Source organism: Asterias amurensis, chromosome 4 (assembly GCF_032118995.1).
Source record: "Asterias amurensis chromosome 4, ASM3211899v1".
NCBI classification, from domain to species: Eukaryota; Metazoa; Echinodermata; class Asteroidea; order Forcipulatida; family Asteriidae; genus Asterias; species Asterias amurensis.
The window spans coordinates 5,118,530-5,133,023 of NC_092651.1; the positions used below are offsets into that span (position 1 = coordinate 5,118,530).

The window sequence follows — 14,494 nt, forward strand, 5'->3', positions numbered from 1 at the left end:
CAAGGTTGTTCGCATACTGTCAGCTCAAACTGCGCTCTCTAAAAGATTCTCTAAACAACTGGATTTTTAAGACTACACTGCTCTTTAAAACACGACCAGAATGCTGGGTTCTGTTGCGATTTATATTACATTGGATGTTGATGTGTGAAGCAAAAAGGTAAGTTGGCATTATTTATAAAAAATATATTGTTCATTGGTCGTAAGCAAATTTACAATCCACAAATAACGAAACAATCTGTATTAAGCTCATCACCAATTACCTGTTTTGCATTTTCTCAGATAATTAAGCAGAACTTTGTATGTGTTGTCTATGTTTATATTTTAATTCGATCTTGCTCATTACTGTTGTTCTGTAAACCAAGAGGAAAACCCTTTGAAAACCCTTTTAATTGAAAACCCGTTCAGCACATCATCTCATAAAATAATCGAAGGTTTGCAATTGCGTTTTCCTTTGCTTAATTTCACGAAATGATTTACGAACGACTTATTTAGCAAATAGGATCAATGTTGAGACATTCAAGCAACATTATTCTCGTTTTAATAGTGCGTACAGTCTAAATATTTATGGTAAATCTAAATTTTGATGTATCACTATGTGCAACAACAACTAACATAACAGCGCGCCTCCACCCTGCCTGATCAAAAAGGTGCTCTCAAAGTCTATTTTTGTTCTAAAAGCTACTCCGAAATTACTGGCTTATTTATTTCAATAAGTTTTATGGTTTATGACGTTTGGTCGCACATCATCCGTTTTGGAGAAGTACATTCGAATAGTACAATAGACTTGTTCTGTAGGTGTGAAAGTAAGTCACGAAACTGACCTCAACTATGAACATTTGTCAAAAGAAAAGTCAAGTTTTGCCAAAACGAATATAATCAGGCTTTCTGTTCAGGCAGTGGACACTATTGGTAATTACTCAAAACAAATTATTAGCATAAAACCTTTCTCGGTAACGAGTATTGGTGATAGGTTAATAGTAAAAAAAAAAAAAGTGAGAAACGGCTCCCTCTGAAGTAACGTAGTTTTCGAGAAAAAAAATTAGTTTTCAACGAATTTGAATCGAGACCTCGGAATTAAATTTTGAGGTCTCGAAATCAAGCATCAGAAAGCACACAACTTCGTGTGACAAGGGTATTTTTTTTTTTCATTATTATCTCGCAACTTTGACGACCAATTGAGCTCAAAGTTTCAGGTTTGTTATGTTATGCATATGTTGAGATACACCAAGTGAGAAGACTGGTCTTTGACAATTACCAATGGTGTCCATTGTATAATGTGACTTCGATTTGGCAAAGTGACTGAAACCTATTGGGTGAAACTTTTCTCGCGAGTAGGCTGCTTGGTGCATGCGCAAGTTTTCCTCAAGACCACGATCATAGAGCAACCTTGCTGTATGTGCTCATAAGACGGTAGGCCTACGGGTGCCAAGTGTTTATAAAAAGGAAGTTGTGTTTGCATCTTGGAGCATTGTCCCATTGGTCGTTCGAATGTAAAAGAAGTGGCTAAAACATTTTCGCTTTCTGGTAATGTGTAATTATGGCCCAGCTGTAATTGGCGGCAAGCTAGAGAACGTACAAAGTCATTACTATAGATTCATTAATTGTTGACTTTGGTTATTTTACTTGAGTACTGCTGGCCATGCTGCGTGATGAAATGCGAGGATGTCGGAAAAAAAAAAAAAAGTACATAGTGAAAAACAAAACTATACACCCCTTGCTCTATGGTATAGTATGTCACTAGCGTGCACAACGCACTGTGTTTCCACTCTGGTTATTTTTAGAAATTTTTTGCGGATCTGGGTGTGCATGTGACGTGAGTAATGGTTTGTGTATGTGCTAAGTTGTAATTTAGAGTAACATGGTTTGTTTCTATGCAATAATAGTGCGCTGGTCATACATTGATCGGTCACTAGTGGCTATGGATAAGCTGTTGTTTAGTTGCACAGCGGACGGCTTGTTAATCGATCCATTATTGATTGTGTGTAAATATGGTTGTAAATTACTTAGGATGCAAGACAGTAATTGGAAGCTCTACTCATCATACATCATGGTGCCTATGTGCAGCAGATGGTCGCATCCCATATAGTAACTTTAATTCCCTTTACAGTATTGTCTGTTGTGTCATTCCTTAACGGTCATGAACAGCGATGTTAATGTGTCATACACAATGTTTCGCAAAATGTTTCGCATTTTAATTGATAGGCTTGAATGTCAAACTCGCATTTATTTCCATACTTTATGAAAACATAGAGAAATGAAAACGATACATGAAAACAAGAATTGTTAAAGAAGTACCCAATACAATTTCACAAGGCATAGAACATATTAATAAAGTATGAGGGCATTATCTAGTTGCCGAGGCTTGTGGTGAGATGCCTGATGGACTGACAAATTGTAAAAGAGTGAAAAAGCACTCTTTGAAGAGCCATATGAGGGACAACTCTTTTTGGAGTGGTCTTCCACTCTTTCAGATTGAAGTTTTCATCTTTTTTAGTGATTTTTCGCTCTGTCCTGGAGTGAAACCCCTCTAAAAGAGTGAAATAACCACCACTCTTTTTTGAAGAGCCATATGAGGGACAACTCGTAAAGAGTGGTGTTTTTCACTCTTTTACATTTAGAGAGAACATCATAAACAGGAACACGAACGAACGGACAGAAAAGTATAGCAAAGACAAAACTTTTGTAATTGAATGAATGGCAAAGGAGAAAACACTTGCACCAGGGTTTTTGTTTCTTTGCTCCAATCGTGACAAATGCTTCAATATGTATGGCCAGATAGCGTCGTGGTTGGTCCAGAACGTGTGGAATAACATCATTTTATAAAACTACAAACAAATTACCAAACCATTTATGTTCAAGTGCTTTTGTCATTGTCGTGTGTGTGACTTTGGACATTTGCTATTTCGGCTCATTTTCTGTTTCATTGGTGAATGTCGAACTTGGATATCGTTTAATATAATTGCACGGCGGCAATGATCAGAAAAGGCCACGTCAAAAATTGCCTTGGAAAGTAGGATATTTTGAAGGGCATTGCGGCAATACGACGACAGAAATGCCGTCGACAGAAATGCCGTCGTTGCCGTTGCGAAGTATCAGGGCTGGCAACGTTTTAGAAAAGTTCATCACGTTTTGTTTCTTCGTCCTTTCACAGAAGATTCTTGATTCATGCTTAGATTATAGAACATGAAAAGTGTAAAGCAATTATCGCTTTTCTAGCGATGTTATACATTGCGTATACGCTAGTTCCACCAAAAAAGAACATTATTAACTAAGATGATGTTTTTTTAACAACTAAATTGGAACATTTTGTCATGTCTGGTTGAAAAACACCAGAAACACCCACTGATGTACCCCAGAGGCCCAATCAGTCATGACCACCGAGACCAACAGACGAGGTAGGAATACCGACTGAACAATCAGCTACTCATGCTTCCTTCCATGGTAGCTAATAATGGAGCCAGTCTCCCGCTAAGAAACTTTATTACTTCTGTATTATAAGATCAAGTAGGATAAGTTATCAGATTCCTGGGGTGCTTATCGTATTGAATGTGCTTAGCGAGTTTAAACCACCAACAGAAGATAACCTTAACCCATGGGGTGGATAGTCTTTAGTTCCAGACGTTTGTGGTTTACATTTCACATTATTAAAATGACAATCATCTCAAAGTATCATTGACGAAAAGACGACGGATTTAGAATTAAGGTTTTTCCGTTTAGAGGTTGGGGTCGTACTGCGTGTATGTTGTTCTTTGACGGGACACCCTTAGTAATTGTCATCGTTACAAACCTGTGAAAACTTGGGCTCATTTGGTCCTCGAATTTGCAAGAGAATAATTGCACCCTTGTTGCACAATTGTGTGTGTTTTCATAAATTACCTCTTTCCCAAAAAATTCGTTACTTCAGAGGGTGCCGTTTCTCACAATGTTTGTATCCAGTGCAATGCCTTAAACAATCAAAAAACACTTCTTTGTTAATCACTAAATCGTGATGGATGAAAATCTTTTACATTTTTTTTTTAGTGTTTGCCGACTATTCTATTAAAACCTTCAAACTCTCCAAACACCAATGATGAATATCATGGTCTTTGAAATCGAGCTGTATCGGATAAATACGAGACAATGATTTTGTCAACGTCAATGTTATGATTGATGATATTCTTGCAAGAAGGTGTCACCAGGGAAACTTAATGATACAATGTTTATCAAAATAGAAACAAAGCTTAAAAGGGTTCACGATACTTAAAGGTCACTGTCATTAAAACAATAGGTACTCTGTTATAATGGTAGCTGGTTAACTCATTAGGCCTAAAGTCATCAATACTTGTCATCAATGAGAAAGGAGCTTGTCTGAGGAATGCTTGGATCTGACTAACAACGCCCAGGGCTAAGCTAGTTCTCATTCACACTCATTGCTCACAATCTCCCGGATCATTTTCAGATTACTGAACTTGAAGTTGTCAAGACCTTGGTTGTTGTTCGATGTTGGGCTACTGGGTTTGCAAACTCTTTTGGAATCAAATGGTTTTGGTGGGAGCCTAGGGGGTGAAAAGGTGGTCCCGTGGAGTTGAAGACTAACCCTGTGTAGGGTTGGGTCTCCCAAGGCCCCAGTAATGATCGATCAGTTTGCCGTGTGTTGATGGACATTTTATAAAACACCGCTTTTAAAAATTGGTTTTGTGTTTACGAACGAAGGTATGAGTCATGCAACTTGGAAAAAGATTATAAAACATATTTCCAAACCCGAAAAGTATATTTGGTAAATATTTGTCATGGAAGCACTGGGCATCATAGGCTTATTGTCAAAGTATCCCAACATTTAAAACGAATAAATGAATACATGAAATAACAAATCTGTGAACATTTTGATTCAATTGGTCATTAAGGTTGCAAGAGAATAATCAACGAAAAACACCCTTGATGTTGCACAAAATTTAAGTGATTTTTCAGATTCCTAAAAGAATGTTACTACCCCTTTCGCATACAACTTTGTTACTTCAGAGGGAGCCATTTCTCACAATATTTTATACTACAAACCTCTCCCCATTACTCGTTACCAAGTAAGTTTTTATGATAATAATTATTTTGAGTAATTACCAATAGTGTCCACTGCCTTTAAGGATGTCATTTTCAATGGCCAACTTTGGGAGAACCTTTGTGGAGATTCATTTGAAACTCGCTTGAATTTACCTTCAAGTTAAGAACATCTTTTCTTACCAACTTAATTTGGACAATACACATAGGTAATGTCTACTCAGGTCTGTGTGCTTCGTTTTTGAAAGGGCAAGGGCACCAAGGCATTTGTTCCTTGTTAAAGGGCACCCTATGAGGAAATTGTGAATTTCTACTGGAGCATTTTAAGGGCACCAAGGCAATGACATGGGAGCATTGCCTCCGTGAAGCATCAGGCCTGTGTCCACCCAGGCTTGTATGCTTGGTTTTTCAAAGGGCAAGGGCACCAAGGCAGTTTTTTTACTAGAGCGTTTCAAAGGCACCAAGGCAATCACCTGGGAGCATGGAGGCAATCGCCTTTGTTGCCCCCATGAAGTATCAGGCCTGACGATCAGGATGTCATGTTCAATGCTGTTTCTCTTTGCTCCAAGCTATGGTTTTGGGTCGGAGAAAAAAGTTTAGTACATTGGTCAATTGTGGGAGTACCATTGTTAGTGTGCCATGGTGTGTTTTATGAGGGTGTCGGTGTACTATTTTTGTCTATTTATAATAATGTTTCTATCAATTTTATGTAACTGTAATTTTCAACTTTATATATATTTATATGATGAATAGGGTAGATGGCCTTAGCTTTCGATCCAATCTGGACCTTCTTCAGAGGCATCAAACAAGTACAAACAAATACATATCCATTTATATATTAATATTTATACATAGTTTTTTATATGATACCTGTAAGTGGTGGCTATTGGATATCAATCATAAAACAAAATAAAAAAAATAAAAAATAATTTAAACTCACTTGACAATAATGACATGACCAAAAGTGAATTTGACAAAGGCCTACTAGAACTACTGCATGTCCCTTGGTTATAATTTTCCTCCACGGTTTCATATAGGAAGAATGTGGATAGAGGACTAATCGGTCACGTAATAAGATACTCTTGGGTTAAAGGTTAAATAAACTAATGTGCATTATTCCCACTCTGCAGACATTACACCCCTCAGTGATTAGCAAGTTTAACCTCTTAGGAGTAAGTGATACTGAAATTGAATAGCAGACACTCCCTATGTGGTCAATGCGGTTACATACCAGTACAAAACTCCATAACTTGAGGCGTTAACGTCACAATCAGTAACAATTTGAGTCCAACAAATTTAAAGGCAAGGTACATGTTTGGTAGTTGTCAAAGACCAGTCTTCTCACTTGGTGTATCCCAACATAAGCATAAAATAACAAGCATGTGAAAATTTGAGCTAAACTGGTCATCGAAGTTACGAGAAAATGATGAGAGAAAAAAACACCCGTGTTGGACGAATTTGTGTGCTTTCAGATAGGAATAAAAGACTTCTGGCTAGAAGTCTTTTATTATTTTAGTGAGAAATTACCTCTTTCTTAAAATCTATGCTACTTCAGAGTTCAGAGGGAACTGCATCTCACAATGGTTTATACTATCCACAGCTCCCCAATGCTCGTTACCAAGTCAGTTTTTAAGTTAATATTTGTTTTGAGTAATTACCAAACGTGTACCTTTTTCCCGTTAACTGAAATTTTACATATTCAGGCCTGTATGCTTTGTTTTCGAAGGGGCAAGGGCACCAAGGTGTTTCCTGATGGGTAAAGGGCACCCTATGAGGAAATTGTAAATTTCTACTGGGGCATTTCAAAGGCACCAAGGCAATGACCACGGGGCATAGAGGCAATGACCAAGGGTATGGAGGCAATCGCCTTTGTTGCCTCCATGAAGTGTCTGGCCTGTCTTGAAAGTTCACGGTCCTCCAGAGAATTATTTCCAACTGAAATACTGTCTAAATAATAAAATTCAGAAAATCAAATTGAAATCAGTAGGTTGCTTGTTTTGGTTGCTGCAATTGAAATAGCCCCAATATGAAGGTGCTCAAAATCAATGTATGTGTTTATTTTCACCAAACATTTTCATAGGTTTGGGAGTGATTAACTCTTCCCAAAACCGATAATGTATTTTCCTTTAAAAAGAGGATATGTGTTTGGTGGCAGGGTAGATCATATTCTATTTCTGTATTTATACAGTGTTGTAATATATTATACATGCATGACTTAAGTATCAAGTAACAAATTGCTAAAGGGTAAAAATCCCCCAAAGTGTAGGTGGACTTAAACATACTGAAGCAGAATAAGTGATAAAGGCAGTGGACACTATTGGTAATTACTCAAAATAATTGCATAAAAACTTATTTTTAAGAACGAGCAATGGAGAGCTGTTGATGATAGTATAAAACATTGTGAGAAACGGCTGCATCTGAAGCAACTTAGTGTTTGAGAAAGAAGTAATATCTCACTCAAGTATTAAAAGGCTTTAGGCTTGAAGCATTTTTTTAAAAGGCATCTGAAAGCAACATGTTGTTTTTCTTTAATTATTCTCTTGCAACTTCGCTGACCAATTAAGTCCAAAGTTCCACAGATTATTTTATGCATATGTTGGGATACACCAAGTGAGAATACTGGTCTTTGACAATTACCAACAGTGTCCAGGGTCTTTAACCAAAGTTCACAATCTGAACTGTGCTTTTGATTCAATTATGGGTGTACCAACTGTCAATAAGTGTTACACTCTTTGTCAGGACTTCCATTGCACAAACTTTAATCATGGTCTGATCAATGAATACATGACAACTAAATAATAATAATAATAATAATAATAAAACAGCATTTTTAAAGCGCACTTTATCTGTATATTTAAAGGCGCTAGTCAAAGAACAAGAAGAAAATTTCACTCAATATCTGCGTAGGCTAATCTGGAGAGATGGGTTTTGAGAGAATATTGGAGTCATGAGATGTCATGTGTGTCCTTGAGATGTTGAGGCAGAGAGTTCCAGAGGCAGGGTGAAATGTTACTGAAATAGCCCCCAACTCGACTAGAAAAATACACCATTCCTTCATTTCCACATGTACAAATTAGAATTCTTCCTTTGATATGGGCCCAATATCATGATGCTTCTTCAAGCAGGAATTCTGTGTTTGTGTTCAATTGTCAGTCATTTTTTTATTTTCTTTCTTTACCGTGCATTAGGTTGTATACACAGGCAAGTAACCAAGGCAACGGAGCTATCCGGTTTGATTCCTCAGTTGAAAGAGACCATCCTTCAAAATGAAATTCCTAACAATAACATTGATTTGGATCTTGGGATGTAGTCTGGTACCTCTTGTTCGAACCCAAGAGATAACCTACAATATACCTGAGGAGGAGGTTGGATACCATGTAGGCAACTTGGTGGAGGATCTAACCTTACCAACAGACTCTGCGACTCGATTCCAGTTGCTAACCACTGCATCAGTAAACCTCACCTATTTTGAACTCAACAGCGTTACGGGTGATATCACGACAATACGGAAAATTGATAGAGAAACTGTTTGCCCAATACGGAGTGAGACTTGTCAATATGAGTTAGAGGTACTGGTCTCGCCTCAGTCTTCCTTTCGCTTCATCAATATTCATGTAATCATTGAAGACATCAACGACAATGCTCCATTCTTCAGTGAATTCGTTCTTCCTATTGAGGTTCCGGAGACGGTAGCCATTGGAACTAAGATACCCCTTGAGAACGCTCAAGATCCTGATATAGGGATCAACTCAGTCCAAGAGTACGAACTTCTTAACGACTACGGTGGAAAGTTCGGAGTCTTCCGACAGCGTTATGACGATAACTCTGTCTTACTGCAACTTGAAGTAACTGGTGGGTTGGATCGAGAGACTCGTGGTACATATCTGTTGACGCTTCTAGCTCATGATGGGGGTAATCCATCCCTCACGGGCTCAGTTACCTTGAATGTAACAGTCCTGGATTCAAATGATAATACTCCACAGTTCCAACAGTCCAGTTATGCTGTCAGTGTTGAAGAGAATATCGCCATCGGGACTGAGATTCTCAAAGTACAAGCTGTGGATCCTGACTGGGGCACCAATGGGCAGATCCAATACTCCTTCAGTAGTAGTGTCACACAAGCCGCAAGACAAGTATTAGAAATCGATGGAGCATCGGGAAGTTTAAGTGTCATAGGAATACTTGACCATGAGCAGCAGGCAAGCTACCAGCTGATTATCCAAGCAACAAATAGAGTTACTAACCCAGTGCCTGATTTTACTACAGTGACTATTGATATCATTGACATGAATGATAATGCCCCGTCATTGACTGTTAATGCCCTAGGTGGTGGTACTAATGACCAGGTACATGTATTGGAGAACACTGCAATTGGTACTTTAATTGCATTCATCAAAGCATCTGATCCAGATAGTGGCCGAAGTGGCGATGTCCGTATATCATTGTCGAATACTCATTCTGATTTTGAGCTTCAGGAGGTCAGTGACGGGCAATACTTCATTGCGTCTTTGCGCGCTTTAGACAGAGAAACACTGCGGGGATATAACATTTCAGTTAGAGCTGAAGATCATGGGTCACCAGCACGAAGCACTGTTCAATATCTACTCATCAATGTGGACGACATCAATGATAACGCTCCATACTTCTCTTCCCCGATCTACTACACCAACATCCAAGAGAACAATATTCCTCCAACACCCATTGTGACTCTCACAGCTACCGACCCAGATGAAGGGACCAATAGTGATATTACTTATCATCTATTCATGGAAGGGAATGACTTTGCCGTTGACGCTTCCTCAGGTGTTGTAACTTCCATGATTGTCTTGGATCGTGAGGTCCTGTCGACCATGAATATGCGCATTAGTGCATGTGATAAAGGCGTACCCATCCTGTGCAGAAATACTACCTTAGTCATTGACATTGATGATCAGAATGATAACGCACCACTAATTGAACAATCCAGCTACCAATTCACAGTAACTGAGAATGAGTTAGTCAACTCTGTAGTTGGTTACATCAAAGCCACAGACTCTGATTACGGCCAGAACTCACAGTTAACATATGCAATCCAAGACGCAGATGCAAAGGTGTTTTTTCGTATTGTTGAACAAACAGGAAAGCTCCTCACGACGAGGAATATCGACCGTGAAGAGCGCGAGTCATTTGAGTTCACAGTGATGGTTTCTGATCATGGTGTAACACGACAAGTATCTCAAGTACCCGTACGCGTCGATGTACAAGATGCCAACGACAATGCTCCTTATGTTGTCTACCCAACGGCAGCCGATGATACTTTCTTCATTCCTGCTACAGCTGAGCCAGGTTTCCTAGTCGTATCTGTCGATGTTTCCGACCCCGACCAAGGATTAAACTCCCAGTTATCATTCAGTATGAGTAGTGGAAACACAGATGGCATATTTGGAGTTAACAGCGCTGGTCAAATGATTACAGCTCAAACGATACAAACCAAATGGGAAGGAGTTCACAAAGTAACTGTTCAAATCTCCGACGGCGGTAAAGTACCTCAGATCACACCATTATCCATAACTGTTGTTATTACGAATTTAGATTTCAACATGTCTCTACCAGCCAATGTGTTCTTCAAGCGATTTAATCTAACAGCAGCCAACTTTGGTCTTATTGACGACAAGGTGCCACATACTGACAACAATAATCCCATAACAACATGGCCTGTTATAACTGCAATCGTTCTCGGATCCACAGTTCTGCTCCTCCTTTTTGTGATCATCCTGATTCATTTCAAATGCCGAGCCCGACCCACATCAAAGCAGACGTATAAAGAACCCTCTAACCTATCAAATAGTGATACAGTAACGAGTGTGGAATACTACTCTGAAAGTCATGGCGTACAGAGAAAGCTATCGACAGACTCCTCTCAAGTCTCAATCACGACATCTTTAAGTTCAATACCATCTAAGAACATCATGAAATGGAGAGCCCAAGCAGCACAGAATGGATCTATAGATTCAAGGCTTGGGAACCTTCAGATGACGACGTTTGGAAGTAACTCTGATGTTAGGTCAGATATATCAGCTAGACAAACACCGGATAATGACGCAGAGGTAATTTCAACAAACTCTTAAAGGTTTTGGGTACTTTTTGTAGGACGAAAAAACCCCAACATTATCCACAGATTTACATTCTTAAACTGTTTGAAGATAATGATGGTAGAAAGCTTCCCTTAAAGACAGTGGACCCTATTGGTAATTGTCAAAGACTTCTCTTCACAGTTGGTGTATCTCAACATTATGCATAAAATAACAAAGCTGTGAAAATTTGAGCTCAATCGGTCGTCGAAGTTGCGAGATAATATTGAAAGAAAAAACACCCTTGTCACACAAGTTGTGTGCTACCAGATGCTTGATTTCGGGACCTCTAATTCTAAATCTGAGGTCTTGAAATCAAATTCGTGGAAAAATACTTCTATCTCGAAAACTACATTACTTCAGAGGGAGCCGTTTCTCACAATGTTTTATACTTTCAACCTCTCCCCATTACTCTCACCAAGTAAGGTTTTATGCTAATAATTATTTTGAGTAATTACCAATAGTGTCCACTGCCTTTAAAATGTTACTTTTTCACTGGACTCGGTATGAGTACTGAGTATACATTGCTAACACACATCGGTCTATGGGTAAAAACCCATAGACCTACAATTAGATACATAGATCTAGAATTACATTCTAATTTGTTTCCTTGCTGTTCTTTATTGTAGGTGCAGAAACTGTTACATGTAGCTCAACTTCACCCTATTCACAGTGAAACCGATGCGGTTAGTGATAACTCTAATAGGAGTAGCTATGATAGCGGACAGGGTGATCATGATTATCATGATCCTCATCACGATCATTATACTCCGTCTGACCGAGTCCGATCTTCATCATGCCCAAGACTCTCCAATTCATCTCAACAAGGTAAGACACTCATACTTCCTGCTTCTTCTCATCCGTACACTCTTGATTTGCTTAGATGTAGAACAAAGAGCCATTACAACAGCTTTAATCCACAAACTGCATCTCTTTGGAACTCCTTGCCTGGTGCATGTTTCCCTCCATCCTACAATCTAGACTGTTTTAAGAGGAATATCAATTCCTAACCTCAGCTCCCCTGAGTTATTTTCACATGAAATAATTTGTCTTCTTGTAGCCCCATACCAAAAGTGTTGGGGTGAACTTTCATTAAAAAACCCCAGATAAAAACTGATGATCATAATGGGAGACTTTTGAGATGCTGGCGGCAGCAGACATAGCGACTCTTTTTTGTGGCTCTGAGCAAGCGCGCACATGTTCAGTATTTTGCGCGTAGGTCTGACCACGCGCACTACTGGCGAGAACTGTTAAAAACAAGACCGCCCAAAAGTCTCCCCTTGATGCCATCCTACTATATAGATTTCACTTCAAGGGACCAATTTCAAAAAGCCTGTAAGCAAAACAACTTGCTTAGCACAAACAAATTTTCTTAGCAGAACAGCCAGAACACCACCAAGTTACCATTGATGCGTCTTGTTCAGAGGTCATCTACAAATTCAAACCTGAGGTCGATGTTCAACTGTTCTCTTGAATTTGAGGAAAACAAGAATAATACTTCATCTTAATTTCTTTTCACAAACCATATTTCTGTTTTATTTCAGGAGGTCCGTATAACAGAGACCACTACATGGCAAGTCCAAACTGTACCCCTGAGTGTGCAACACTAGGGCACTCTGACCTATGCTGGGATGATGCATCGACACCGCGTAGACCACGTTCAGCTTCAGCCAACGTCTACTCACAACAACCCATACATAAACCAATCAGCATGTATGCAAACAGATCTACGGGATACCATGGAAAGCCTCATGGAAACAATGACAGACTATCCTATGATGATTACGACAACGCTTCCCCACACAATAATACCTTCCCAAGAAACACTGGTACCAATGCTTCACAGGTAACCAACACTCATCAAAATGGCTTCAACACAGGACCATCAGCTAAACAACGATCTAATAGCTCACACAGCAACGCTGCAACATCAGACCATAGTAATAATGGCAAACATTACAGAAACAATGCACCACCATTGATTTTATCGCCAATAACGGAGGATCCAATGGAACTAACGGATAGTAAGAACTCCATCACAGCAAACGATCTCAACGAAGAGTATGAGTATCCCCATGGTAACACTGAGCAGGTTTATCCAATCAGCACGTTGATACGTCATAAAGATGGTACAGTGTATCCTAGGTATGACAATTATGGTCGCCCTCACTCCTACGCAGGACATGATGAAACAGAAGCAGACTATGGGTACCGGAGTGACGTTACTGCTGACATGACTCCTGAATATTACTGATCCTTGCCGTGAATGCAGTCACAATCTTCATCCGGAAGTTGACAATAGCACTCCGCTGTCATATTGTCACTTTTGCTTAAAGAAACCCGGCTGTCAGACAAACATGCCACACCATATACGTGATCACTGTGCCATCGACGCGCCAAACTGCACAAGTAGTGTAGTTAGGTGCCATTAAACAAACAATTTGGATGAATGGCGTGTTAGTGAAGTTTGACACTTTAGTCTGAGATCCGGGAACTTAGCTTCTGTTTTTAGTATTAGTGCGGAGTGCTTTACAGAGCTGCATTAACTCATACAATGCCATAGACATTTTGTTACTATAAATCATATGCTTCCATCAGTCGTAGGACAACATGCATATAACCGTGTTTGACTGAAATAGAACAGGGTTTGAGCCGTTATTATCACATAACATGTAGTGTTTTGACAGCAAGCAGTGAGGCATTTGCCTGGATTCAATCATTAAAGTTACACGTTGTCTGTCTTATCTGCAACCATTTGTTATAAAATTTATTTGGTTAGAAAGATGTTTTAAAAGTCAAAATTGTGAGGTTTTCCTTATATGCCAAGAACTAACACGGCACACCAATTTGTGGAGTAAAATTGCTGGCTAAATTGTTGGCCATTGGCATTAGTTCAAAAGTGAAAGGAAAACTGTGCAGATTCGAGGCATAACTGTGTGGATTGTTGTATTCTACTTTTTAATAATCTTTCTAACCATATGCATTTGATAACAAACCAGGTCAACTGCTTGTCACAGACTAACTCGCCCAATCCAAGGCAACGTGTCCCTTTAGTTTGTTTTTTTGTTACTGCTGAAATTATAATTGAGGATGAATTCTTTTTAATGAGAATGCTCATTGTCATACCGATCTTAATTCCCACCTTAATAATAATAATAATAATAATAATAATAATAATACTACACGTTTTTTATATAGCGCTTTTTCACGGGGTGTCTCAAAGCGCTTCCGACATTATTACCCCTGGTCACTGGGCCTTAAATCATTCCTTACACCATCTCAGCTCCCTGGGGAGTATACAGCCTGTGCGCACTATATGCGCTACTCGGCTACACCAATCACAAGAACCATCT

The 14,494-nt window shown here is 39.1% G+C and overlaps 1 protein-coding gene across 1 annotated transcript; it reads left to right on the forward strand.

The window, feature by feature from the left end:
* Positions 1 to 14,258, forward strand: LOC139935855 (protocadherin-11 X-linked-like). The gene is made up of 4 exons (XM_071930453.1): positions 1 to 157; positions 8,220 to 11,117; positions 11,771 to 11,969; positions 12,686 to 14,258. The coding sequence occupies exons 2-4, from the start codon at positions 8,298 to 8,300 to the stop codon at positions 13,393 to 13,395; spliced, it is 3,729 nt and encodes a 1,242-aa protein (XP_071786554.1). The 5' UTR covers positions 1 to 157; positions 8,220 to 8,297; the 3' UTR covers positions 13,396 to 14,258.
* The last annotated feature ends 236 nt before the right edge of the window (positions 14,259 to 14,494 follow it).